Source organism: Myotis myotis, unplaced genomic scaffold (assembly GCF_014108235.1).
Source record: "Myotis myotis isolate mMyoMyo1 unplaced genomic scaffold, mMyoMyo1.p scaffold_m19_p_6, whole genome shotgun sequence".
NCBI classification, from domain to species: Eukaryota; Metazoa; Chordata; class Mammalia; order Chiroptera; family Vespertilionidae; genus Myotis; species Myotis myotis.
Genome location: NW_023416368.1, coordinates 255,061 through 283,032, shown reverse-complemented (window position 1 = coordinate 283,032; position 27,972 = coordinate 255,061). Strand labels below are relative to the sequence as shown.

General features: G+C 62.0%; 1 protein-coding gene across 1 annotated transcript in view; it reads left to right on the top strand.

The window, feature by feature from the left end:
- PRKAR1B (protein kinase cAMP-dependent type I regulatory subunit beta) overlaps window positions 1-27,972 on the top strand; it is a 58,218-nt gene that overhangs the window by 19,225 nt on the left and 11,021 nt on the right. Inside the window, exons 5-9 of the mRNA XM_036314779.1 lie at window positions 10,873-10,934; window positions 11,791-11,837; window positions 19,183-19,341; window positions 25,094-25,154; window positions 26,446-26,567. Of these exons, the coding sequence (XP_036170672.1) occupies window positions 10,873-10,934; window positions 11,791-11,837; window positions 19,183-19,341; window positions 25,094-25,154; window positions 26,446-26,567 (451 nt within the window). The remainder of the gene's footprint in view (window positions 1-10,872; window positions 10,935-11,790; window positions 11,838-19,182; window positions 19,342-25,093; window positions 25,155-26,445; window positions 26,568-27,972) is intronic.

Below are 27,972 nucleotides of genomic sequence, written 5' to 3'. Positions count from 1 at the left end.
TTCCTGGTCTGGTCCTCCCTTGCGAGGGGGACAGACAGCTGGTCCGGCTCCTCCTTCAGAAAAAGCAACAGGTGCTGAGAGTCGGAAACAAAGATGCGCTTTGCCTGGGAACAGCTGTGGGGGGGCCGCCACCTCCTCCCGCAGCTGCCAGACCCGAGTTGGCAGCCTTGAACCCTTTGGGGCCGCGGGGCCCGCCGCCCACCTGCCCGTCCGTCCTGGTAACTCCTGCTCAGTTTTTGTGGTAAGAAAACGCTTTCTTCGTGACTGTAGAGCAGTCCTGGATTCGAGGCCAAGTCGGGGCCATTGAGGGAGAGTGAGCCCGTCTGTCCGTTCATCCGTCCGTCCTTCGAGGGGCCTGTAGTGAACGGCACGCCGTGCCTTCTCTGGGGGACGCGGTGTCTGTTCCCATGGGGGTGGGGTCCTAGTGGTGGGATTTATGGGTCATGTGCTGACCTCACGTCTAATTTCCAAAGAAACCACCTGTTGTCCAAAGTGTCCGCACCACCCACCCTCCCGTCTGCAGTGTGGTCTCTGCACCCCGAGGGGTGTGTGTGGGGTCCCCAGTCTCTGCACCCCGAGGAGTGTGTGTGGGGTCCCCAGTCTCTGCACCCCAAGGGGTGTGTTTTGGGTTCCCAGTCTCTGCACCCTGAGGGATGTGTGTGGGGTCCCCAGTCTCTGCACCCCAAGGGGTGTGTGTGGGGTTCCCAGTCTCCCATCCTGAAGGTGGTGTGGGTCCCCTTTCTCTCGTCCTTGCCCCGTCAGCACTGTCTTCTGAGTCTGGTCACCGTCACGGGTGTGGCTTTGACCTGCATTTCCCTCCTGACACTGAGCCCGTGTCTCTCCCGATGCCGTGGCCACTTGTACAGCTTCTTCTGCAGAATGTCTGTCCCAATAGGTTTTGAGTCTCGGCCGTCTGTCCATGGAGTTGGAGAGCCCTGTATGTCCGGGTGTTTATCAGATCCCCCCAGTCTGTATTTGAGCTTTTCGTTTTCTTAATGGTGTCTTTCAAAGGACCAGCGTTTTAAAGATAGACGAAGTCCAACTTATCGATTCTTTATGTACGGTGCCTCTGTTGCTACATCTACGAGCTCTGCCTAACTCCGGTGAATGAAGGCATTCCCCTATATTTCTTTTAATAATTGTGTAGTTCTGGCTTCTCCATTGGGGTCTGTGATCACTGCGAGCCACTGTGTGTATACGGCAAGCATGTCAAACTCGCAGCTGGTGGGCCGCATGCTTCGTTTATTTTGTGGCCCGCTGGCCGCGAATTTGACATGCTTGGTGTACGGTGTGAGGCAGGGCTCTACGGTGTGAGGCAGGGCTCTACGGTGTGAGGCAGGGATCTACGTTCATGCTTCTCACGGGGTACGTCCAGATGTCCCAACGCCATTTGTGGGAAAGACAGTTCTCCCCCAGCGCCTGGCCTCAGCCCTGGTTGAAGGTCAGTGCTGTTTGTCCCTGGGTCCCTGGGGCTGGTCCATGGCCCCGTGCGCCTGGCATTGCTCAGAACTGCACTGTCTCGAGTGATGACTGTGGCTTTACTGTGAGTTTTGAAACCAGATGTGTAATCTCTCTTACTCGGTTCTATTTAAAAATGGTTTGGTGCCCTGGCCAGTGTGGCTCGGTGGTTGGGCATCATCCCATGCACCAGATGGTTTCAGGGTTGATCCCCGGTGGGGGATGTGCAGGAGGCAGCCAACCAATGTTCCGCTCTCATATCAATGTTTCTCTTTCTCTCGCCCTCTCCCTTCCTCTCTCTCTCTAAAAAAAAAAAAAAAAAAAAAAAATCAATAAAAAAATATTTTAAAAAAATGGTCTTGGCTTGCCCTAGTCATTTCGGCTCATTGGATAGAGCATTGGCCCTTAGACTGAAGGGTCCCGGGTTTGATTCTGATCAAGGGCATGTACCTCAGTTTCAGGCTCCTCCCTGGCCCTGGTTAGGCACATCCGGGAGGCAACCAAAGTGTCTCTCTCACATCGATGTTTCTCTGTCTCTCCCCCTCCCTTCCACTCTCTCATAATCATGGGAAAATATCCTCAGGTGAGGATTAGCAACAACAATGGCTTGGCTGTTAGGGGCCTTTGCATGTGGACTTTAGGTCATTTTCCATGTGAATTTTAGGTCATTTTCTATTTAAAAACCTGCACTGGATTTATGGGCCCGTTTGAGATAGAACTGGCCTCGTGTCCCACCGCAACTCCCAGGCCATGAGCTGGGAGGTCTCCCTTCACCTGGTGGGGAGGGCAGACCTGGCAGACAGGTGTCTGGTCTCCTGGCAGGTCTGTCTCGTGTTTCATTCTTGTCCAGGCCGTCATCACAGGTGGCTGGCTGTGCTTGTGGGAGCCACCGGGGGTGTCTGGTGGGCGGGGTGCCCCCTGCACGGGAGGCAGTGGCTGGGCCTGGGGGCGCCCCCTCCCCCGCCCTGTGCATGTGCCCAAGCCCCTCTGGGGGACGGCCTCTTGGTCACCAACCCTGTTCTGTGCAGCCATGGCCTGCGGGAGATTCCAAGCTGGTTTTTAATTGTGTGGGGTGCTCACGGGCTCCTGCCTGATGCTGCCGGGGCTATGCCGGGACAGGTTTACCCGGCCAAGCGCTCGCCCCCCAGTTATCTGGGCACAGGGTGGCATTTAAAGTGCAGCGTGCCAGGCTGGGGGACGCAGGGGTTCCTAAGGAGACTTCAGGCTCTCGCTCCGGGTCATTCTGAGGGTTGGCTGAGTGTCCGCGGGGGCCCGGCTGGGTGCAGGACCGGGGTATGCGTCCCCTGGGCCTTGTCCTCCGGGAAAGCAGGGGGCCCTCGGGAGCAGGCCGATCGCTGGGACCTTCACGATTCACCATGTAACCTCACTGCGGCCACGGAGGCTGGTGTTCCAGATGAGGAAGCTGAGTCCAGAGCAGCGAGGGGACTGCCCAGGCCCGTGCTGTGGAGGGAGAGCTGGGATTTGAGTCCTGCTCCACAGACGCCGGGTCAGCAGCACAGACGGGGAAGGGCCTTGTCCGGCTGGCCCAGGGAGCGGGCGGGCGGCTCGGCCGAGGCCAGGCAGCCCACGGGCAGCAGAGCTGGGGGTTGGCCCCAGCCGTCCTGGTTCCGCGTCCACATGCTTCACCGCGGTTCCCCTGACCTGTCCTGCTGCCCCCCCAACCCCCGGAGAAGGCAGCACCTGCCATGTCCCTCCTTTTGTGTGGAGCCCTGACCGGCTCGGGGTTTGGGAGGAGGCCTCTCCCACGACCCTACACCCTGCCCACTTCCTCCCGTGAGGTCCCAGCTGTCGGCAGGAGCTGCTCCAGACAGGACAAGAGTGAGGCAGGGTGGTGCCCACCCTAGGCCAGGAGGAGAGAGACTGGGACAGAGATGGGGGGGGGGGCATCACAGAGAGAGGGGGAGAGAGGGCCCGCCCACAGCGGCTCAGGGAGCTCGGTGATGAGAGGCTGCGTCCTGGGCTGGGAGGTGCGGCCACCTGGTGTCACTGTGCCCCTGCCGTTGGAGCCGTTGGAGCCGTTGGAGCGAGTGGCTGGGACTAGGGACCGACCGTCGGGGTGGGGAGGGAGGGACAGGCCAGCAGGGCTCGGGAGGAGGACGGGAGGCCTGCACCCCCCTGGGGAGGCGCGGGGCTTTGGGCGAGGAGGGTCCCAGTGGCGCAGGGCGCACGGGGTCGTGGCGGCGACCTTGCTCTCAGGAGCCTCTGCACAGAGGACACTGAGGCTCAGCCTGGCCTGCGGGAGAGGGACGGGCGCTCTGACCCTCCTCCTGGCCCTGCAGCCGCGAGCCTCCCGCCTCCCTGAGCAGAGCTCCAGAGCCCGTGGGTCCGTCCCTGTCCCTGCCCCCGCCCCGCCGGCTGCCGTCACGGGGGGGAGGGTCCTGTGAAGCTGTTCCGAGGATCGAGGGTCCTGGGGCGGGAAACGCCTCTCAGCCCCGGCTCCAGGCCTGCGATCCGTGTCCTGGGGCGGCCGCGCGGCTGGGCCTGGGCCTGGCGGGAGTGGACCGGGGGAGTCGGGCTCAGGTGTGCCCGCACCCCGACATCCACGCACAGGCCAGGTCCGCACGCAGACTCCGTGGCCTGGCCCTGGCATGAGGCCTGTTGGGTGGCTGTGTGCCTGGTCCTTGCCCATCTGTCTCCTCAGCCCCTTGGGCACCTCCTGCGCCAGTGTGACCTGCGGTGGCCTGGGGCCTGGGCGTGGCTGGGTGGCCTGGGCGTGTCCCACGGTGCCTTTAGCATGAAGTGGTGGCAGTGAGGACGGGAGGAGCAGCCACTCTCCGGGCAGCCTTTTCTCTCAGGGTAAAGGCCAGGCAGATGAGTAACAAGACCCAGTGCCCCAAGTCCCCCTCCCTGTGGGGGAGCCACGGGCCACAACTCATAGAGGCCACCCTCTGGGGGTCCACGCACCTCACATGCCTGCCCACCAGACACGTCCCTGCCGGACCCCCCGCAGGTCACGGAGCCCCCACCCCGGTTTGCTTTCTCGGCTCCACAGGGAGGTCACCGCCTGGGTCCCCCCCAGAAGCTGACTGAGTGGCTCACGCACCTGGGGGCTCTCGCATCTGTGTCCCCCGCCCCCACCGCTGACGGGGTCCTGCGCGTGCCCCTGCCCCCGCCCCATGGTCAGGCCCGTGCCCGGCCCTTTGGAACAGCTGGGAGCCTCTGATCAGTTCTGCAGCCGCGGGAAGAGCACAGGCGTCCAGGAACCTGGAGGGTTCTCCGCGCCTCCCGCCCACGTGCTGCAGGGGCCGGAGGCTGGGCGCACCAGCTGCCCGGATCTCATGATCGCTCCGTGGGCTGCTGCGTTTAAAATAAGCAAGGTGCCGTTACCCACAAACATTCCACCCCGGGAGGTGACGGGAGGAGGAGGGAGGGGGAGGCCGGCAGCCAGGGCTGGAGCGGCTCCAGGATCTCCCGTCCTCCACCTCAGACACCGGGCGTGGCCTGCACGGAGGGCCTGAGCCTGGGGTCATGCCTGCCCTGTGGTGACTGGGTGGCTTAGCGACTGGTCGGCGGGGTTCCCCAGACGCCTCATCCATCTGGGCTTCTCACTGGTCACCTGCAGAACGGTCCCCCTCGGGGTCCAGACTCGGGCGGGGGGCAGGGGGCAGACTCCAGCTTCCTACAGCGAGTGTGGGGACCAAGGAGCCCTGATTGGTGGTGATGGGGGGAGGGACCCCGGGGGCTTCTTGGAGGAGGTGAGGACAGGGTTGTTCAGGTGGGAGATGGATGGGATGCAGGGCTCTGCAAACCCCTGTGCCGGCCAGGCCCGTGCTGTACCGAGGAAGCGAGGCCCCGGGAGGGGACGTGCCGGCCACCGTGTCCAGCCGGCCGGCCGGGGGGAGGCCAGGCTGACCCAGGCCTGAGCCGCAGGGGGCTCTGCAGTGGGCGGGCCTCCTCAGGCCAGCACGGCTCTGGCTTTGCTGCTGGAATGCCCCCTGGCAGCCGTGTGACTGCAGGCAGCGTGTCCCCCTCTCCCTCCGGGGGCGGGCGTTTGGGAGAGTCTCGGGGGAGAGGCCTTGGGGCGCCCTGCCCCCGCCCCGACCTCTGCTGAACCCCAGTTGGGGGCCACCCACGGGCGGGTCCGAGCCCTCGGAGCAGAGGCTGTGATGAGGTTTCCAGCTCCGAGCGATCCGGTCAGTGTGGGAGGCAGGGGCCGCCGGTGCCCATCCTCTGTCCCTGCTCGACCGGCTGTGAAAGCCATCGGCCGCTTCTGGGGCCTCCTGACCGCCCGTCCGGCCAAGGAAGCCGCGTGACGGCAGTCGGCGGTCCAGGGAGGGGCGTTGGTCCCTCCGTCCCCGTCGGTCGCCCTGCGGTGTGTGTGGCGGGGGAGGCTGGCCCGGTCGCCCTCTCTGTGTTTGTTGAGTGAATGAGTGACACCCTGTTTGGTGTTCACCGTTTTGCTGTTGACTTGAGTCGGGGACTGTGTTTGTCTGGGTCCCTGTCCCCTCCCTGGGCTCACGCAGAGTCCAGCTCCGCCTCAGCTGGCCGCTCCCCACCCCCCGTGGTGCCTCCAGGTGGGCGTGTGGGGGATGGGCTCTTGGTTGAGTGGCTCCTGGAGCCCCTGCCCCCCTCACAGGGAGTTGGTTTCCTCCTAGGATGGTGGCTGGTAGGGTCGTCCTGGGGGCACCCCAGCCAGTGAGATGGTCCCCTCCCCCCTCCAACATCGGACACTGTGGTGCTAGCCCCTTCATCGTTTATTCTCTAATGTCCACGGGATCTGTGGTGACGTCCCCCTTCCATTTCTGACATTAGTGATTTGTGTCTTTGTGTGTGTGTGTGTGTGTGTCTTTGTGTGTGTGTGTGTGTGTGTGCGTGTGTGTGTGGGTAGCCTGGCTAGATGTTTCTAGGATTTTTAAAAATCTCTTTAAAGAGCTAGCTTTGGTTTCATGGACTTTCTCCGTTAACGTCCTATTTTAAATTGCACCGATTTCTAGTTGTAACGTTTATTGTTTATTTTCTCCTGCTGACGTTGGATTTATTTGCTCATCTTTTTAGTTTCCTAAGGTGGGAGTTCGGGTGTTCGGTTTTAGAGCCTCTTCCTTTTCTACCGTAGGCCCTCAAGGCTATGAATTTCCCTCTAAGGCCGGCTTTTGCTGCATCCTGCGAGTTCTGATGAGTTGTGTTTTCCTTTTCATTGGGTTCCTCTTCTCAGCGTCCTCGGGGCTTCTTTGTGTTATTTATAAGTGTGTCCTTACCCTGCAGATACTCACGGTTCCAGGACTACACCCTGCACCGCGGCCATGCCTTATCCACAGGGTGGGCAAGGGCACGGAAAACAACACGATAAGTAACAAGTGGTGACACAGGAATAGACTGTTTTGTGCACTCACAACTGTAAACCCGTGTTTGCCCCACCCGCACGTTTAAACTGTTTCTTTGGTGAAAATGCTAAGAATGAAAGCGTAAGCCCTGCAGGTCCAAGGGCACGTCCGTTTTTGTGCGTGTTTTTTTCTTTTAATTTTTTTATTGATTTCAGAGAGGCAGGGAGAGGGAGAGAGAGAGAAACATCAATGATGAGAGAGAATCATGGATCGGCTGCCTCCTCCACACCCCACACTGGAGATCGAGCCCGCTACCCGGGCATGTGGCCTGCCCAGGAATCAAACCCTGACCTCCTGGTTCCACTGAGCCGCGCCGGCCGGGCTGGGCAGGCTCATTTTGACGGCAACAGTGCACGTTCGCCAGCCTGGTCCCGAGTCATGCCTGGGAAGAGAGGTGGGCGCGTGCTCAGGCCGTGCCCGAAGCGGAGACAGCGCCGTGTGCGGGCATCAGCCCGGGCGGGGGGCGGTGCGCCGGGCCCGGCTCCTGGGAAATATTACCATAATGAGTTCAAGTTTGTTTTTTCTTTTTCTTTTTTTCCAAATATGAAGCTGGAATTGCAAAAGCATTTCTTAAAGACCTGCTCATGTTAAGAGCCCCGATGGGGTGGTTCTGAAGGAATTCAGTTGTAAAATGTGACCAGACTGTCTGCAGGCTGAGAATCCTGGCCCGGCAGGGGACAGAGGCCGGGCTGGGCAGCCGGTGAGGGGGCCTGGGAGGGGCCCCCACAGACCTCCCCAGAGCCCCTGCCGCCTCCTTGGGCAGAGGGACCATCGGAAGTAGAGAGAAGAGAGCTGCTTTTCTGAGGACTTACCTACGTTTTCTGGGGCCTGGAAGCAGGAGGTGCAGGCTGTTGGTTCTGCGCTTGGTTTGCTTCCTGCAGCTCAGCCTGACATCACACAGCTTCTCCGGCGCCCCCTTAATTAGCCGGCGCACAGGGAGCAGGCCCCTAAGCTCCAGGGTGCCCCCCCACCTGCTGGCCGGCTTCACATTTCTCTTTGGGGCGCCACATGCCGTGGGCGGGCACAGCCTCAAGGGTGATCATTGCATCTGGGGTGCGGACGCTGACCTCTGACTGCGTTCTGGCTGGGATCCTGGAGGTGAAGGGTCTGCCAAGTGCGCCGCGCCCTGCCCACCTCCCGCAGGCCGGCTTGGGGGCATCTCTGCCTCCGTCCACTCCACAACGAGATTTAGGAAATGACGTGGCAGCTGCCGTGGCACAGCCCTGGGCGTGGCCTCGCTGGGTGTGGCTCACCGAGCAGCAGGTCGGGGCCTGGTGTCTAACGTGGAGGCGCGGCCTCAGATCCCGTTTCCCATCCAGCTGCTCAGGGCGCCTGCGACGGGGCCGGGCCGGGTTCTCGTGGAATCCCGCCGGGGCGGGGGGGCGGGGGGGCGGGGGGGGGGTTTGGAGCCCGCGGCTCTGCTCGCTTTCTTTTTTTTTTTTTTTTTTAATTAAATCTTTATTGTTCAGATTATTACATTTGTTCCTCTTTTTCCCCCCATAACTCCCCTCCTCCCAGTTCCCGCCCCACCCTCCGCCCTCACTCCCCGCCCACTGTCCTCATCCATAGGTGCACGATTCTTGTCCAGTCTCTTCCCGCATCGCCCACACCCCTTTCCCCCCCAAGAATAGTCAGTCCATTCCCTTTCTATGTCCCTGATTCTATTATAATCAACAGTTCATTCTGTTCATCAGATTATTTATTCACTTGATTCTTAGATTCACTTGTTGATAGAGGCATATTTGTTGTTCATAATTTGTATCTTTACCTTTTTCTTCTTCCTCTTCTTAAAGGACACCTTTCAGCATTTCATATAATCCTGGTTTGGTGGTGATGAACTCCTTTAGCTTTTCCTTATCTGTGAAGCTCTTTATCCGACCTTCAATTCTGAATGATAGCTTTGCTGGATAAAGTAATCTTGGTTGTAGATTCTTGGTATTCATCACTTTGAATATTTCTTGTCACTCCCTTCTGGCCTGCAAAGTTTCTGTTGAGAAATCAGCTGACAGTCGTATGGGTATTCCCTTGTAGGTAACTGAGTTTCTTTCTCTTGCAGTTTTTAAGATTCTCTCTTTATCTTTTGCTCTTGGCATTTTAATGATGATGTGTCTTGGTGTGGTCCTCTTTGGATTCCGTTTGTTTGGGGTTCTCCGCGCTTCTTGGACCTGTAAGTCCATTTCTTTCACCAGGTGGGGGAAGTTTTCTGTCATTATTTCTTCAAATAGGTTTTCAATATCTTGCTCTCTCTCTTCTTCTGGCACCCCTATAATTCTGATGTTGGTACGCTTGAAGCTGTCCCAGAGGCTCCTTACACTATCCTCGCATTTTTGGATTCTTTTTTCATTTTGCTTTTCCGGTTGGGTGTTTTTTGCTTCCTCGCATTTCAAATCATTGACTTGATTCTTGCGCTCCTCTGGTCTGCTGTCGGGAGTCTGTATAATATTCGTTATTTCAGTCCGTGTATGCTTAATTCCTAGTTGGTTCCCCAATATAACATCGAGGGTCTCATTAGTTTTCTTGTAGATCTCATTAAGTTTATCGGCGGCTTCTAAACAGTTCTTGAGAGACCTTAAAAGTGTGGTTCTGAACTCTATATCTTCCATTGACAATTTTGTCCTGTTTCTTTGTCTCCGCATTTTTTTTATGCTTCCTTGGTGCACCCCCTAGTGGTCTTTGTGCGCAGTCTTGTAGTTAAGCCTTGATTGTTGTAGCTAATTCCAGGGAGGGTTTGACCTCCAGGCCAAGTGGCTGTGAGAATCAGCTGTGTCTGCAGTGAGAGAACTTCTGTCCTCTAGGGAGGTGCTAATCTAGCCTTTGCCTGAGGCTATCCGGCAAATGCCTCTGTGCAGGGCTTGGGCGGGGCGGGTCACACAGGATCAACAGGGTGGGCCGGAGAGAGCAGTTATGGCGGCTCTCAGTCCTGTCCCCAGGGGCTCTGCCTCTCTGAGTCCCAGCACCCGCTGCAAAGCTCAGAGAGAAAGCTGCACTCGCTCTGACCGAAGCCAGACAGTCCCGCTTCTCCCGTTTGAGTCTGGGTCCCTAGAGACTCGCCCGGATCTGGAGCTCAGATTCTGCGACTCCCTCCCGATTGAAAACGCCAACCGTGCCCTCCGCCGCCAGCCCGCTCTCGCACTCCGCACCTCAGAATTTGACTTCAGCACTGCGCCTCCTCTGAGTGTCCGTATGCGTTCCTCTTTCCTCCTAGTTGTAGGACTTCCACTCAGCCAGCGTTCCTGTGGTTCTGGGTGATGTTTGTTCCGTCTTTTAGTTTCACTTTTGAAGTAGTTGTTCAAAGCAGCAAGCTCCGGCGTTAACCTATGCCGCCATCTTGGTTCTCCCTCTTCTATCTTTCCCGCTCGCTTTCTGAGTTGGAGTCCAAAGTGGCGTTTGCAGGGCGACCCCGTTTCTGTAAAAACCCGAATGGCAAACCCGCCCAGGCCAGAGGTGGACCAGGAGGGCCGGGCCGCTGCCTGGACTGCGGGGTCACAAAGGACTTTATTATTTATTTTTCAGGCTCATCCTCAGCTGAGGACATTTTCCCATTGATTTTTAGAGACAGTGGAAGGGAGGAGGGGAGACAGAGAGACACATCATTGGTTGCCTCCTGCACGCACCCTGACCAGGGCCAGGGCCCGAGGTGTGTGCCCTTGACCGGAATCGAACCCGGGACCCTTCAGTCTGCAGGCTGACGCTCTATCCACTGAGCCAGGGCAGATTATATTTATTTATTATTTTACTTGATTTATTGAATTTTAGAGAGAGGAAGGGAGAGAGAGAGAGAGAGAGAGAGAGAGAGAGAGAGAGAGAGAGAAACATTGATTTGTTTCCCCTTGTCCCCTTGTGCATGCATTCAGTGGTTGATTTGTGTATGTGCCCTGACTGGGGATCGAACCCGCAACCTTACAGCATCGAGACGACGCTGTAACCAGCTGAGCCTCTGGGCAGGGCACGAAGGTTGAATTCTTCCTTTACCTGACGGGACGATCTTCTGGCAACAAGACTGAGCCCCTGTGAGATGAGGGGCGCCGGCCGGGGCCCCGCGGGTCTCACATTCACTGTGTCTTCTTTCCAGCGACATATTCGACGCCATGTTCCCCGTCACACACATCGCCGGGGAGACCGTCATACAGCAAGGTAGGCATCCTCCTCTCTGAGCGAGCCGACCGGGGGCTCGGGCTGTTCCCTTAAAGTTATTTGCTTATTTGTTTATTTTTTAAATATGTATTTATTGACTTCAGAGAGGGAGAGAGAGATGGAAACATCAGGATGAGAGAGAATCCTGGGTCGGCTGCCTCCTGCACGCCCCACACGGGGCATCGAGCCTGCAACCGGCCTGTGCCGGGACCGGGAACGGTGAGCCGAGTGGCCGGGCCCACTGAGCCATTAATGTAAAATCTTGTGTGTCTTCGGGAAAAGTCACCAGTGAAACAGCAGTTTCCTGAACAAGCGAACCCGACACGTGTCAGTGATCTTGCTGTCAAGTCCACGACCTGAGCCCGGGGAGCACGCGGATGGGGGGCCGGTGAGGTCCCCACACGGGCACTGGGAGCCACGGGCGGGCGAGATGCTCGCCGGCCGACTGAAGTGAGTTCACAGGGAATGTGCACAGCAAAGCACTGTGTTTACACCCGAGATACAGACCTTTCATTTACACACTTTCTTGTTAATCCGTTGATTTTTAGAGAGAGTGGAGGAGAGAGGGAAAGACAGAGAGAAACGTCTGGGTTGCCTCCCGTACGAGCCCCGACCAGGGCCCGGGCCGGGGAGGAGCCTGCAACCAAGGTACGTGCCCTTGACTGGAATCGAACCCGGGACCGACACTCTATCCACTGAGCCACACCGGCCAGGGCCATTTAAATACTTTTTAAGAATAGACGAGACCCAGGACTCCTTGGGTGGTGTAGGTGGCAGTGCACAGAGAGGCTACAAGACAAACAGGCCGCAACCGTGTCCTTTGCGTGAAACACATTGTACCTCTCTGTTGTTTCAGGGGATGAAGGCGATAACTTCTACGTCGTTGACCAAGGGGAAGTGGATGTAAGTACCTCCTGGCTGGCTTGGGGAAGCAGCGCCTCGGTCCACGTCCAGTTTTGGTGTGACACCAGGTCACTGGCAAGCTGAGGCCTGGACACACCTTCTTCCTGGTGGTAAATGTTCACCCTAAGAGTAACCGTGGCATTTAGCAGCTGGTAGGGACGTACGGAAGCGCAATCTGACATGGCGCCTGCTGGCGGAGCTCCCCTGGGCAGCGCGTCCGTGTCTGCGGGTCTGTCGGTGGCTGAGAGGTTGGGCGCGTTGGGTGTGAAGACACTGTCTGTCTCCCAGAATGGGGTCTCTCCTGTTTTTACTGTTTATTTACTCCCGCCGTCTCAGGGGTTGGGGGACCCACACTTTTATGGAACTGCTGTCCTTCAGGCACGGTCGGGCTGGCCCCTGCTGCATGGCTCTGTGCGTCCCCCACCGGCGACACCCACAATGCGCCTAGCGTGGCCTGGATGCCGCGGCCTCTGGTTCCTGCAACCCCTGTGCCGGGGGCCCCACCCTCGGTGGCCTGTCAGCTCCTGATTCTCCTTTCGCCCCCCACACACTACCGGGTGTCGGCACGGCAGGTGCCCCTCGGTTGTGGCCTCTGTGGCCCCCAGCCGTCCTGCGTGGGACTGCTTCTGGTCTGCACTTTGGCGCCACCACATGTGCTAGGCTGCCCCGGCAGTTTGGGGTCCGTGCCCTGGTGCACGTTCAGGGTGTATCTGCCAGACCCTTCAGCCACCGCATCCCAGGCTGGCCCCTGAGTCACCCCTGGACCTCAGACACCAGCACTGGGGACAGGGCATCTAGTGGCCTCCACGCCCACCCCCTCCTTTGTCAACCGTAGCCCCTCGAGGTGGGCCCCCTGCTGCCCAGGGATGCCGCCCCGCCCAGCCAGGGTGCTTCAGGCTCGGCCTCCGGTCCAGCCGAGCTATTCTGGGGGACAGGGACTTATTATCTGCCCAGCAGCCCGTCTGTGTCCGCTGTGGCCGTGTTCTGGGAACCGGGCAGGCGGCCCTGGCTTCCGGAGGTGGTGGCAGAGGAAATGAGTCACCACGGAGATCTCGGTGAGCTCAGGCGCGTTGTCCGAGGGCCGCAGCCGCAGCCGGGAGTCGGGGTTTCGTGCATGCCGGGCGCAGGCCCTGGGCCAGGCGGGGGGGGGGGGCGGCGGGGCGGGCTTCTCTCTCCCACCAAAGAGGGACACTGAGGCAGGAGCCGAGGGCCACGGAGGAAGTGTGGAGGCGGGAGGCTCGGGCTGCCAGCCCACAGCGTCTGCTCACGCTGGCTTCACTTGGGTTAAAAAAAACTCCAGCCCAGGAAACAGGGAAGACAGACGCGGGTGCGGCCTGGGCCCAGCTGGGCAGCGGCCTCAGCGTGGACGCCGGACGGCCCTGCTTCAGAGCCGCTGGGTGCGAGGGGCCCCGGGGGTGTTTGGGCTCCTTCCTGGTTCGGGTCCAGCTCCCCCTCCGCCTCACCATCCCAGACTCTCCGCTTCCCCTGTTTATTCTCCTGTGTTGAGGGGGCACTGGCTGTGTGCTGGGCACGGGCACAGCCCCCGTGCGCACTGGGGGTGGCGATGTGGGGGTGGGGAGGGGCCCGTGGGCAGGGAATTCTCGAGTGAAGGTCTTGCCTCTGGGTCTGCACCCCTCTGTCTCCTCTGACGCCTGCTCTGCCCTGCAAACCCCTGTGCCTTCTCCAAGGCCCTGCCCAGCCGGCCCGGCTCCCCTCTCGGCCGCCCCCCGGCAGGCGCCCACGTGGTCCGGACCTCGCTTCCCACTGCCCCTCGCCCTGAAACGTGCCTCCCTTTCCTGCGTTCGCGGAGTCACGGGAATCTTCCCGTTAAATTCCAAAGGCCTCTTCCCAGTGCCGATCGTGTGCGGGAAGCTGGGGCCGTGCTGAGCGTGGAAACCTGAGGTCTGCTAAGCGAGCGGGTGTGGGGGGAAACCCTTTTGCCCAGAGTGCTTTGCATTTCTTTCTTTCTTTTTTTAAAAAAAAGACATTTTTGTTGATTTCGGAGAGGAAGGGAGAGGGAGAGATAGAAACATCAATGAGAAAATCATTGGTCGGCTGCCTCTGGCACGCCCCCCACTGGAGATCGAGCCTGCAACCCGGGCCTGTGCCCTGAGCGGGAATTGAGCCGTGACCTCCTGGTTCATAGGTTGACACTCAACCACTGAGTCGCGCCGGCCGGGCTGTTTCTTTCAAGGAGCCTGGGGGGCCCAACGTCGGGGTCTCCAGAGCTGTCCCCGGCCCTGTGGGCAGACAGCAGGTCAGATACCCCTCGCTTGGGCCCGAGGCGCAGGCCTGTCACCTGCTGCTGGCACCTGAGCCTCCGTGTCCCCGTAAATCCTCCCGGAGGACAGGCCCAATGAGACCACAGTCCTGGCGCGGGGCTGGTGGGGCTCGGTGGGTGTGGTCTGTCTGGCCCTCTGTCCCCCACACTGTCCTGCTCAGCGGACCCCACACCTGTCTGTGGAGCAGAGGGGGACCCCGAATCTGCACGGGTACCCCTGCTGCCCGAAGCCCCCTGAGGACCCAGCCTGGCCTGTTAGCGGGTGGGGCTCCCTGAGCACCCCCTGCTGTGGGTGGGCGCTGCCCTTTGACCAGTGGTGCCTGACGGGTCGGCCAGGTGACCAAACGCCACAAACACCAGGTTTAGCTTGAACCGTGGTTTTCCGGAGACGGTGGAAGTGCCTGCCGTGGCCTGTGTGTTGCCAAGAGCTATAATCCGCTTTCTAAGTATAAAAGCATCTTCCGACTTGTTTTATTCCCGGAACATGGCATCTCCACCTAAAAGGCACTCGGCACCGACCCGTGGGCTCAGGAAATGCCAGCTCCTCCCTCGGCCTTTGCGTGGGGCTCAGCCCCCCCCTTACCCTCTCCCCGTTCCCCCGTATTCCCTCTGGTTTCACCCGAGGGTCTGGGAGGATAGCCTCTGGCCCCCACGGTGGGAGCGAGGCCTCACGCAGCGGCTGGGACAGGGCGCCCGGGACACGGCCGTCTGCTCTGCGCGTCATGATGCTGCTCAGTGTTGGCCTGGGGCCGTTCCGTTTTCTCGTTATTAAAATGCTCACAACATAGGACATAAACCTACTATGTTGAGGATTTTTTAAAAAATACACTTTATTGGTTTCAGAAAGGAAGGAGAGAGAGACAGAAACACCAATGAGAGAGAATCATGGATCAGCCGCCTCCTGCACGCCCTCCACTGGGGATCGAGCCCGCAACCCGGGCCTGTGCCCTGAGTGGGAATTGAGCCGTGACCTCCTGGTTCCTAGGTTGACGCTCAACCCCTGAGCCACGCCGGCCGGGCTGCGTTGATGATTTTGAGGTGCACAGTTCAGGGGCAGTGAGCACAGGCACACTGCTGTGCAACCGCCGCCACCAGCATCTCCGGAACGTTCCATCTTCCCAACCTGAGACTGTCCCCATTAAACACTCACTCCCCCTCCCCAGCCCTGGCCCCACCCTCCTGCTTCCTGTCTGTGAATCTGAGGACTCCCGGGGCCTTGTATGGACCCAGTGTGTGTCCCTGACGGGCAGATGTCCCCGAGCACATGCCCTCCGGCTCCTGCCCAGGTAGCGGATCAGTTTCCTGCCTGTGTGAGGCGGAGCGATCCTCCGCGGTCTGGATGGGCCCAGTGCTTGTCCGTTCACCCACCGGTGCCCACCTGGCTGCTCCCGCCTGTCGGCTGCCGGGAACGTGCAGCTGCGAACGGGGGTGTGCAGGTGCCCCTGCCCTCGGGGCGTCTCTGTTAGTTACCACGCAGGTCACCGTGGCCGCGGCCCAGAGCTGGCTGGGTGTTTTCCTGCAGCACCTGGTGCCTTCTGGCCTGTCTCATCCACAGACCCTCGGGGCCCTGTGCGCGTGGGGTCGACGCCATAGGGCAGGCCGGGGACCCTGAGCCTCGATGGATTTGGGGTTCCATCGGAGAGAGCCTGCCCGGCCACCTGCCACCCCGAGGGATGGAGAAAGAACCCCCGTGGCTGTTCCACGTGCCCAGGTGCACAGACAGGAGCTTTGGGGGGAACGCCTTTGCCAGGGGTGGCACCTCGAGCAAAACCCAAACAAATCCGCTGCCAGGTGCTCTGGGTTGAAGGCCATTGAGAGGGGACCTGGGCTTCGTGGTGGGAGGAGCAGGTGGCGTGGCTGGGGCTGCCTCAGGGGGTGCCTCCAGGGGACGTGGGAAAGGGGATGTCCCGGACCAGGGTGCCCACACACCTGCACAGACGCCCCCCACTCCTGGGGGCGGGAGCCTGGGAGGCGGGAGGAGACGGGCCATGAGCTTTGTCACCACCTAGAAAGCACTCGCGGAGCTTGCTGCCCACGGGGTGACCTTCACCCCGGCTGTGGCGACGGCGCAGGAGCTGGGGCGGGACGGGGCCACATGACCGTGTCTGCCTCGGCCACGTGGGCCGCTCAGGTGACTGGCTTCTCGTGTCCAGTTCCCAGACAGTTGTTTCAGCTGCATGTTATTTTCTGTGGAGTCCAGGCTCAGGGGCAGGCGATGGAGCGAGACAGCGGGGCCTCCCCGCCCCCGGGCATCCAGCTTCTCCTGGCAGTTTCCCCAGTTCCCAGCGGCCCCAGCTGCCTGTCCAGCTGGGCATGACCAGGTGGGCACAGCTAGGTGGGCACTGCCAGGTGGATATAGCCAGGTGGGCACGGCAAGGTGGGCACTGCCAGGTGGACATGGCCAGGTGGATATGGCCAGGTGGACATGGCCAGGTGGGCACGGCCAGGTGGACACTGCCAGGTGGACACTGCCAGGTGGGCACGGCCAGGAGGACACGGCCAGGTGGACACTGCCAGGTGGACACTGCCAGGTGGACACGGCCAGGTGGGCATGGCCAGGAGGACACAGCCAGGTGGGCACGGCCAGGTGGGCACGACCAGGCGGACACTGCCCGGTGGGCACGGTCAGGTGGGTGATGTTCTCAGTGCTGCTCTGCCCCTGACATCCCCTGCTGACAGGAGCCCAGGGCTGCCTGTGGCCGGCTTCTGCGGTTTTATTGAGGAGGTTGCTGTGCTTCCCTCAGCATCGTCTCCACCTCCAGCCATGTCTGGTCAGAGCTTGTCCGACCCGAGCCTCTGTCAGAACCGCCTGCTACAGCACCGGCCGCTGGGCCCTATCCCTGGCGTCCGACGTCCACGGGTGCCACCGGTCCCAGGCGGCTCTTCGGTGACCTGGTCGGGGCCCTGGGCTCCTGGCTGCCCCCTGCAGGCTGCCCCCCGCAGGCTGCTCTCCACACGGCACCCGGGGCACAGATGTAAGCCATGGCGGGCCCAGTGGGCCTCCCGTGGCTCCCGTGGCTCCCGGAGGAGCGTCCACGCTCTCCCTGCCCACGGGCATCTCCCCACGTGGTGTGGCTGCATCCAAGGCCTGCGTCCTGGCCCTCTGCTCAGACCCTCTTTCCACAGTCTGTGCAAGGCCTTCCGGAGCCTCCGCCCCGTTCTCTCCTGGCTCGTGTGTACGCGTGTGTTCGTACCATCCTTTGCCCACAGCCTGTCTCCTGGGTGGGCAGTGTGTCCCAGGAGCTGGCATCGCCTGCCTTCTGCTGCTGGCCCCACGCGCACGGGGCTCCGGGCCTCAGTGCTCAGGCTGCCACGTCACGAACGGACGGACGGACGGATGAAGGAATTAAGGGATGAACGAACGAAAGGACGCAGACGGCCGGGTGGGGGCTTTGGCTTCGACCCGAGAAGCCACAGTCAACGGCGATAGCGTAAACGTGGCCGAGTGGGGCCTCCCACCATTTTCTTCTAAAAGTAGAAGAAAACAACAACAAAATGAAACAAAGCAAGAACCAGCCCCTGTGCGTGCCAGCTGGGGCAGGGCCGACGCCGTGGGGACAGAGGCCACTGTCCGGGAGAGACGGCCTTTGTGCGGGGCCGGCGTCCGGTCGCACAATGCCTTCCTCTGAGTCCTCGCGGGCGTGCAGTCCTGGGCTCTGGGTGTCCACCCGCGGGGCCCAGGTCCCCGTCCTGCCTGCCTCACCAGCCGTGCCCCCTCCCCCCGTTAGGGATGTGCCTGGGAGAGGTGGGGGCGCAGCCATCACGCTGGCTCTGCTCTGACACCCCTGTGGCTGGGTCCCTGTGCTGTGTCGTGGGTGACGGGGCGCTCGGCCTGCCCAGCAGCCGTCCGGGTGTGGCTGCCTGGATCCTGGGTGTGAGGGGAGAAGCCACCCCTCCCTAGGCCCCTGAGCTGCGTCTCCCTCACGACTCGGTGCCATCAGACTCGTTGGGGCTTCTGCGGGGACAGTGCGGAGGGAGCTGCCGGAGGGCCTGGGATGCAGCAAAGGCCACCCCGGAATTTCCCTGCGGGGGGGGGGGGGGCGGTGTGGGAGCCCATGCGGCGTTCGTGCCAGCCGAACCGGAACCAGCCGAACCGGAACCAGCCGCCCCCGAGGGCCGGTCCCCCTGTGTGGCCGAGAAGACGAGGGTGCTGGGCCCGCACACCGACGCGTGGCAGCGGAGGGTTTGCTGCGCGATCCCTTCAGGCACGAGGTCCTCACGGCCTGTCCCTGGCAGGGGCTCCGGGAGACCCCGCACTGTGACCTTGCGTTTCCCTTGAAGCTTCCCGGCTCGCCCCGTCCCCTCCCGCTGCGCGGCGTCATCACCTGCCCGCATTCCCCTCCGCTGGGCAGCTCTGGGCACCGCTTACCACCAAGATAATGACGCGTTGATTGGGACAAGAATGGCTTCCATGACTCAGGGCAGCCCAGTCCCCCCCAGGCCGCGCCCACGTCCCCAATGGGGGCCATTCTTCGTGCCCATTGACACGGGCGGGAAGGGATAAAGCCGCTTTGTGCCTGGGCGGCCGCTCTGCATAACCCACAGTCCACGCTGTGCTCGCTCGGATGCGGGGCCAGGGCACAGTGGGGTTGGGCACGGGGAACGCGGTGCAGCCGCCCTCGCGGCTGAAAGGGAATCTTGTCTGGCCTCTCGCTGGGCCTGGCGGGGCCCATTGACGGCAGGGAGGACAGCGGGGAGAGACCCAGGCTGCGGTGGGGGAGGGGGGCTCCCGGGGCGGGAAGAGGAGGCAGTTGATGAATGAATAGGCGGGAGCCTGCCTATGGAAGTGCTGAGTGGGAGGGACTCATCGGGGTGCAGTCAAGGAAACTGAGGCCAGCGAGGCCCATGTCCAGTCCATGGGGAACGGGGTAGAGATCTGCCGGGCGGCTCCCACCTCCAGCCCCAGGCCATCCTCTCAGCCTTGACCAGAGGCCACCTGCCTCCGGGGGATTGAGCAGGGATGGGGGGCGGGCACGGCGTTCCACCCACCAGCCAGGGCCTTCGGTGGCGGCCATGTTGTCCCTGACCCCACGCGTCCCGTGACCTTCCTCTTGCTGCCCCCAGGTGTACGTGAACGGGGAGTGGGTGACCACCATCAGCGAGGGCGGCAGCTTTGGGGAGCTCGCGCTCATCTACGGCACCCCCAGGGCGGCCACCGTGAAAGCCAAGACCGACCTCAAGCTCTGGGGCATCGACCGCGACAGCTACCGCCGCATCCTCATGGTGAGTGGCTGCGGGACTCCCCGGGGCCGGACCTGAGCCTGGGGAGTGGGGGCGGGGGTGTGTGTGTGTGTGACTTCCCAGCTCCCTTTGGGCAGGGCCTGTGAGCTGGTGGGTGTGAAGGGGATTGTGGGGGCTGTTCAAAGGGGGCCTGCGGTCACACAGGTGCTTTTCTGAGCTGGTCGGGTGGCCCCGGAGAACCAGGCTGGGTGGGCATGTAGCTGAGGGTGCCCCGGAGAACCAGGCAGGGTGGGCACGTAGCTGAGGGTGCCCCGGAGAACCAGGCAGGGTGGGCACGTAGCTGAGGGTGCCCCGGAGAACCGGGCTGGGTGGGCATGTAGCTGAGGGTGCCCCAGAGAACCGGGCAGGGTGGGCACGTAGCTGAGGGTGCCCCGGAGAACCGGGCTGGGTGGGCACGTAGCTGAGGGTGCCCCGGAGAACCGGGTGGGCACGTAGCTGAGGGTGCCCCGGAGAACCGGGTGGGCACGTAGCTGAGGGTGCCCCGGAGAACCAGGCAGGGTGGGCACGTAGCTGAGGGTGCCCCGGAGAACCGGGCAGGGTGGGCATGTAGCTGAGGGTGCCCCAGAGAACCGGGCAGGGTAGGCACGTAGCTGAGGGTGCCCCGGAGAACCGGGCAGGGTGGGCATGTAGCTGAGGGTGCCCCGGAGAACCGGGCAGGGTGGGCATGCCCAGGACAGGAATCCCTGCCATCAGAAGGGAGGTGAGCAAGAGGAAAGGTTGCCAGGAGACTGGCCTCTTCTGCCCTCTCCTCCCTGGGCCTGCCCGTGCTTGCCACCACCTGCCCCTGGGGCTTGGTTGTCTTGCGAAGGCCAGCTTGGGTGGGGCAGTTTCCGGCGAGGGGCTGTGGTTGGAGGACGGGGAGCCCTGTGAGCTCGGCCAGGTGTGAGCCTGGAGGGGGTCCCGTCTCGGGAATGAGGGACGGGTGTGGCTGGTCTGTCACGATGGGGGCGGGTGTTCGGCTCGGGGTTGGGCCCGTGGGGAGCTCCTCGTTCATGCACGCGGCAAGGGACACTGAGTCCCACCATGGCCGCACCAGGAGCGGCTCGAGTGCCCCAGGGTGCTGCCCGTGGACATCGTGTCTCCTGTCTTGATTGAGCCTGCTCACCTGCTCACCTGCTCTCTCTCTGTCTGTCCTGAGGCCTCCTTCCTCCAGGGGTGGGGTTTTGGGACAGTTCCTATGCCTGGAGGCACCTGGCCCCGGGGGTGTGCGAGCCCTTGTTTCCCGCCAGGCTGCCGAGCCCTGCTTGACTGTGGGATTTTTGTGGCTGGAGCCTTATATTTAGAGAAGTTCCCAAACCAGCGAGGCAGCTGGCACTTCCTCTGAGTTAATTCTGGTCCCTGGGCACTAAGAATAGCCCGGCTGTGCTGCAGGCAGGAAAATGACAGTGTGCCCCGCAGGGCGTGTCCGCAGGGCGTGTCCGCAGGGCGTGTCCCCAGGGCGTGTCTGCAGGACCTGCCACTTCGGCCTCAGGTCCTCATGTGGGCAATTTGATGCTGTGAAATAGTGGGTCCCATGTGTTTGCTTAGCACCGAGCTGGGCAGGAGCTGGGACACGCTGCCGCGGGCACAGGAGCTGGGGAGGGGCATCGGTGGTGTCGCCAGGAAGGGGGCTGCCTCCCGAAATGTTTGCTCCGATTCTGCGTTCCCTAGAGTGTCCCCTGTCTTCCCCCCACAGCTCCCAGAGGGAGGCCCTGCCAGCTCCTGGCGGGCGTCCTGCACTGGCTGGCGCACCCACCGTCTCCTTTCTTTTAAGCTTCAGGACTCTTTGTTCACCTGAATCCTACGTGGGAGCCGAGTGGTTGGAACTCAGAATTCTGTGGTAGAGGCTGGGCTGGGGTGCCCTGAGCCAGGGACCGGGACCCTCCCGCCTGGCTGGGCCTCTGGCTCCCGGGCTGTGAAGCGCCCGTCCAGCAGGCGCGTGACAAATGCTCCACTTCTCCAGCAGGTGGCTGAGAAGTGCCCTGGTCCCAGGTGGTGGGGCCTGGGTGAGTGCACCTTAGGGGGGTGGAGGGTGCCGGCAGACGCCCTGCAGAGCCACTAGGATCACAGCTGGCCTCCTGGACGCCCGCATGGAGCGAGCACATGGCCTGAGTCCCAACCCAGCCTCACCTGCTGTCTTACCACAGAGGAAACTTTCTGAAGCCGGGGGTGGGGAGGGGGGGAGGGGGGGGGAGCATCCCATTAGCCTTTGGGGCGGGTCTCCTTCCCCGAGGGTTTCGGGCCGCCCTCCGCTGTCATTCTGCGCGGGAGACGGATGGGCCTTTGCACTGAGCTTTCGCGTCTCGGGGCCCCGGGCGGACCTGCATTCCACCAGCGGGTGGACCTGCCGGGGTCAGTGTGAGTTAAAATTGTTGTTCAAAAGAAATGCCTTTGTTGTGACCGGCGGGACCGGGGTGGCCGGGCTGGGTGACCGGGGTGGGTCTCCCTTCCTCTGGTGGAGAGAGGCCGGAGGGCGGGCGGTCGTCCGTGGAACAGGGCAAGCACGTGGGTGCAGGGCGGGCCCGTGCCTGCCCCTCTGGGGGAGAAGTTTCCAGAACAGTGTGCAGCTCTGTGGTGTGGCATCGATTCTGTGTCCACCTTGGCCCCACCACTTAGCAGCCGCGTGGACACGAGCAGGTTGGGACCCCTCCCTGAGCCTCCACACCTGGAAAGGCCTGAGGGGCCGGGGAAGCCACTGACCGGGAGGACCTGTGTCCGGCAGCCACGGGAAGGCTCCCTGTGCTTCCTCTGTCCATTCCCCGGCCGGCCCGTGTGTGGGTCTCTAACACCGTCAGGCGGCGGGCATGTTGTCCGAGGGCCGACCCTGCCACTCCGCGGGAAGCAGGCTGAGGTGGAGATGCCATCGGCAGGGCGCTGGCAGCAAGGCAGGGAGGGGGAGCCCAGATCAGAGTAGACACAGAGGAGGTGGTGCCAGGCCACCCTCCTGATGGAGAAACTGAGGCCCAGAAAGGCTAGACGGGTCTAGGAGTGAGGGGTCATGGGCAGTCTGGGGTTGGAGGTAGAGTGTGCTGACCCTCCCATAGTCCTCCTTCCCTGTACTCATTGAAGAGTGCAATACTACTACCATCACCACCACCACCACCATCACCACCACCATCACCATCATTTTTATCCCCATCATCTTCATCACCATCACTATCACCACCACCGTCACCACCATCATCTTCATCACCATCATCTTCATCAGCTCACCATCACCATCATTTTTATCGCCATCACCACCACCACCACCATCACCATCATTTTTATCACCATCATCTTCATCACCATCACTATCACCACCACCACCATTACCACCACCGTCACCACCATCATCTTCATCACCATCATCTTCATCAGCTCACCATCACCATCATTTTTATCACCATCACCACCATCACCATCATTACCACCATCATCTTCATCGCCATCACCACCACCATCACCATCATCACCACTGTCACCATCATCTTCATCACCATCACCACCACCACCACCACCACCATCACCACCACCATCACCACCATCATCTTCATCACCATCATCTTCATCAGCTCACCATCACCATCATTTTTATCACCATCACCACCATCACCATCATTACCACCATCATCTTCATCGCCATCATCACCACCATCACCATTACCACCACCACCACCACCACCATCACCACCACCACCACCACCACCATCACCATCACCATTACCATCATCACCATAACCACCACCACCACCACCATCACCATCACCACCACCACCACCACCACCATCATCACCGTTACCACCATCATCACCATCACCACCACCATTACCACCACCACCACCACCACCACCACCACCATCACCATCACCACCATCACCACCATCACCACCACCACCACCACCACCACCATCACCACCACCACCACCACCACCACCACCACCATCACCACCATCACCACCATCACCACCACCACCACCACCACCACCATCACCACCACCACCACCACCACCACCACCACCATCACCACCATCACCACCATCACCACCATCACCACCACCACCACCACCACCACCACCATCACCACCACCACCACCACCACCACCACCACCACCACCATCACCACCATCACCACCACCACCACCACCACCACCACCACCACCATCACCATCACCACCATCACCACCATCACCACCATCACCACCACCACCATCACCACCACCACCATCACCACCATCACCACCATCACCACCATCACCACCATTACCACCATCACCACTGTAGGAAACAGGTGTTGAGAGTCTGTCCTTCACCGCGGTCAGTGAGGTGGGTGTTTATAACCGCATGTCACTGAGGCTCAGGACACAGTGGAACCCCAGCCCACCTTGTCCGGCTGACAAGTGCCCTCTCTCAGGCAGGCCGCCTGAGTGTCCTCTGTGCTGGGGGCATCCTTAGGCCTGTGCCCGTCATGGGTGCAGTCTCCTCCTGCAGGAGGGGCTCCTGGGTTTCTGGATGTTGAGGGGCACGCGGGGGACATGTGGGAGGCCTGGGCTAGCCACTCTGTGCCCAGCAGCATGAGTCCGAGGGAGAGGCCAGCCGTGCCCTGGAGTCCGCAGGGGCATCTGTGGGAAACCCGTTCCTGGGGCAGCATTCCTGCCCGCACTCCTGCTGTCGCATTTTTGTCATAGTTACCTGGGGACAGGCAGTTCGTGCACGTGGCCGTCCCCTGATCCTCTCCCTCCTCCACCTCTCCCCGCCTCCAGGCAGGAGGCTGGGGCAGGGGTCTGATGCTCCCCCCGCCACCCCCAGCTTTGCGTCTGGCCCTGCAGCCAGGGGGCTGGGACAGAGGAGCTGGGGGCCACGTCTGCTCGCTGCTCATGGCTCGTTCCCACCGGCTGCTTCCCTCTCCCTCCCGCCCCACAGCGGTGCCCCGTGCTCCCATGTGAGGAAGGTGACCGGGCCCTGGTGGAGGAGACACCCCTGGTGGACCTGCCTCGGAGCCGAGAGCATCAGCCTGGGTCTGGGAGAGGGCGCAGCTGGTGCCCCGTGGGGCCCTCTTTGGGCTGGGCAGTCCGGGGTGTGATGGGGTGGAGGCTCCTTTCCGGTGGCTCACCCCATGGGTGCCGGTGGTGGGTCCCCGACAGCGTAGCTCCAATGCGGGCCTCCCCACGGCGGAGCCGTCGAGGCCAGAGTGACTTCGGAAGTCTAGCTGTCAACCCTTCATGTGCTCTCGGGTCACCAGCCAGCCCTATTCCCCGAAGATCGTGAGCCCCAGGAGGCGGGGGTCAGGGGTCAGGGCCTGGCTGCCACGCCGCATGTGACAAACACTCACGTGGCCTAACCACGGGGTGGCTGCTCACGCTGAGGCTGCTCTGTGGGCGGGGTCGGCTCCCTCAGCTTGCACCTCGTTCACGAAGGCCCAGGTGCTGCCGCAGCTCCGGCCACGGCCTCCACGTCCCGCCAGCAGCAGGAAGGGGGAGGGCCTCCTCGTTAAGGACGTGCTTGGGTTGCCCACCAGGGCCATTCACACCCGGTGGCCAGGACGTGGTCCTGGGGACGTGGTCGGCGGTCCTGCAGGGGCCGGTGGGATGATTTTCTATCTTGGGGATGAGGTGCTGGGCATTGGAAACGGTGGCCGCTCCCTCGACTCTCATCGGAGGGGCTTTGGGGGCGCAAGGGCTCGAAGGGGGTCTTCTGAAGAGCCGGGGTTGCTCGGGGACATGTGGCCGTGTCGGGGATCCGGGCACAAAGCCCCCCTCTGTTCCCTCTCCCACAGGGCAGCACGCTGCGGAAGCGCAAGATGTACGAGGAGTTCCTCAGCAAGGTCTCCATCCTCGGTCAGTCCAGCCCCCGTCCGGCGGCGGCTTCCGTGGTCTGGGTGCTGGGCAAGGCGGGCGCACATGTCTCAGCCACATAAGCATGCTCACAGATGTGTGCCTGTGCACAGCACGAGTATGCGCACACACCTGCACACATGCATGTGCACACACCTGCATGTGAGCACACACATGAACACATGGACACATGTGTGAGCACACTGCTGTTGGTCAGAACCAAGCCATCTCTGTCTGCAGGCGTGTTTGCTGGTCTGTCTGTCCCTCCACGGTCAGTGCTATGGTCTCCAGCTCATCCTCCAACTCTGAGCATCCGTGCCAACAGCTCCTGGCACCCCCTGACCCAGGACACCCTGACCCCGGGCACCCCCGACACAGGGCACCCCCCTGACCCAGGACACCCCCTGACGCAGGGCCCCCTCTGACCCAGGGCACACCCCTGACCCAGGACACCCCCTGACCCAGGGCACCCCCCTGACCCAGGACACCCCCTGACTCAGGGCCCCCCCGACCCAGGACACCCCCTGACCCAGGGCACCCCCCTGACCCAGGACACCCCCCTGACCCAGGGCTGCTTGAAAGGGTGGCCTTTGCACGTGTCGCACTGACAGGAGTTCTGAAGCGGAGAGAGTGGGCCCCTAACCCAGATCTAAAATAGAGGCTTTGCATCGTATTTTTAGCCGCTGACCCACATCCGTGCGCCTGTAAGCCCAGGCCGGGAAGTTTCTTTTGCCAAAAACAGTTAATCAGGCGATGGCATCTCCTTTAAAGGGAGTCCGTGGGGTTTTCCTTCCTGAGGGTCAGAGAGGATCACGCGGGGGGGTAGGGGGGGGTGGACAGGTGCACCCAGCCTGCAAGCCTTGAAGGCACGCGTGGCTTTGCAACCAGGTGCTTTGCCCTGAAGTGTGGCCGCGCCCTGGGCCTCAGTGTGGCCACGTAAACCGCCACGTCCTCTGCGCACTGGCGCACGCTGTCCGAGCAGGGGCCTCGCTCGGTCCTGTCAAACCCAGCAGCCCTCACGTGAGCCGTGGTTCTGCTTGCAAAGTGCGGCAGCTCTGTTTGTCCGGAGACCCGGAGAGTAATTAACACTCATGAGCTTAGACTCGGGGGTGGGGCATGTGGCGTGTGGTGTGTGCTGGAGCAGCACATCTGAGCCACGTCCCGCGAGACCGGTCTGTGCATCCGGCCCCCGGCCCCGGCCCCTCTTCCTCCGGTTCCCTCGCACAGATCTCACCGTGGGCTGGGGGCGGGGTGTCTGAGGTGACATTGGGGTGACGCTGCCGCCCCCTCCCAGAGTCCCTGGAGAAGTGGGAGCGCCTTACGGTGGCCGACGCCCTGGAGCCCGTGCAGTTTGAAGACGGGGAGAAGATCGTGGTGCAGGGGGAGCCCGGTGACGACTTCTTCATCATCACGGAGGTGAGTCCTGCCGAAAGCGGGGTGTGTGTGTGTGTGTGTGTGTGTGTGTGCAGGTCGCGTGGCCATGGGCACGGGGGGGGGGGGGTTGCAGGTTGCGTGGCCGTGGGCGTGGGTGCGTGGCTGTGGGTGCAGCTGGGAGGTGGGGACAGCACCCGTCTGTGCCTCGCACCCTCACCCTCTGCAGCCGGGGCGGCGGCAGCCCCACACCCGCTCCAATGAGTCCCCCTGGGAACCTGAAGTCTGTTCTGCACACGGTGTCCTGTCCCCACGTGTGTGATGACACGCACAGTACACGTGAGGATGGGCTCTGGGCGCAGTCGGCGGCTGCTTCCTCTTCAGAATCTGGGCGCGAGGAGGCACTTGGGTGTTCGTGGTGCGTGGCCAGTGAGGGCCCGTGGGGTCTCCCGTGTTATTCCGTGCAGCAGCGTGTGGTCTGTGACGATCGCGGGGTAGAGGTTTGGTTTTAGAAAATGGCGGCAGGCTTCTCAGCTGCGCACGCGTGACTCACCTTTCCTGTCCGCGAGGCCGGCCGAGCAAGGGACAGAGACAGGTGGCTCTGGGGCCTGAATCCCAGCGGCCACACGGGGCTGTCGCTGATGGCGGCGGGCAGCTGTTGTGGCCGGCGTCCCGCTCCCCTCCCCCCTGGGGCTGCGCCTCGGCCGGGTCCCAGGGAGGAGGCCGCCCGGGCAGGAGCCAGGAGGAGTGAGTGCCTGCTGGGCCGCGCGGCCACCCTCCTGGTCACGCAGCGACGGAGCACAGGGAGGACCCGGCTCATCTCCCCTTCGCATCTCACACGCTCGTTACAGCAGCTCGTCTGTCAGCCGCGTGCTTGGCCGTCGGGGAAATGGAGCCTTTGGCGTGGCCGTCCTCACAGCAGGACGTCCGGCCTGGCTTGGCCGCCGGGTAGGAGAACGCGTGGCTGCGTTCTCTCCGTGAAGTGGGAGCAATGCAGGTGCCACCCGTGTGCTCAGGCCTCCTTTGCGCCGCCCCCGCGGGCTGTGCCAGTGGGCAGGGTGCGGGAGGGCAGCCGTGTCTGGGCGTCTGAGGCCGGGGGAGGGTCTTGGGGCCACCGGGCCTCGGGGCGGCACCTGGCCCCTCCCCCAGCCCCGAGCCTGGGGTGTGACTGACAGGCCCTCTGCAACCTGAAGGCCAGCGAGAGCCTGGGGAGGCCCCAGCTGGTCCCCAAGACCATTCAACCCTCATCTTTCTTGAGAGGAAACGCGGAAGCAAGAATAAACCCACTGGCAGAGCAGTCACGGAAAGGGGGGTGAGGTCCCCGCCCACATGCTCGTCCCCAACTCTCCCCCTCACCCCACCCCCCACCCCCGCCTGGGGCTGCGACTTCAGAGACCTTTTGCCCAAGGCCCCGCCCGCCCGACCTCGGGAGGCCAGCTCTGCTCAGGGC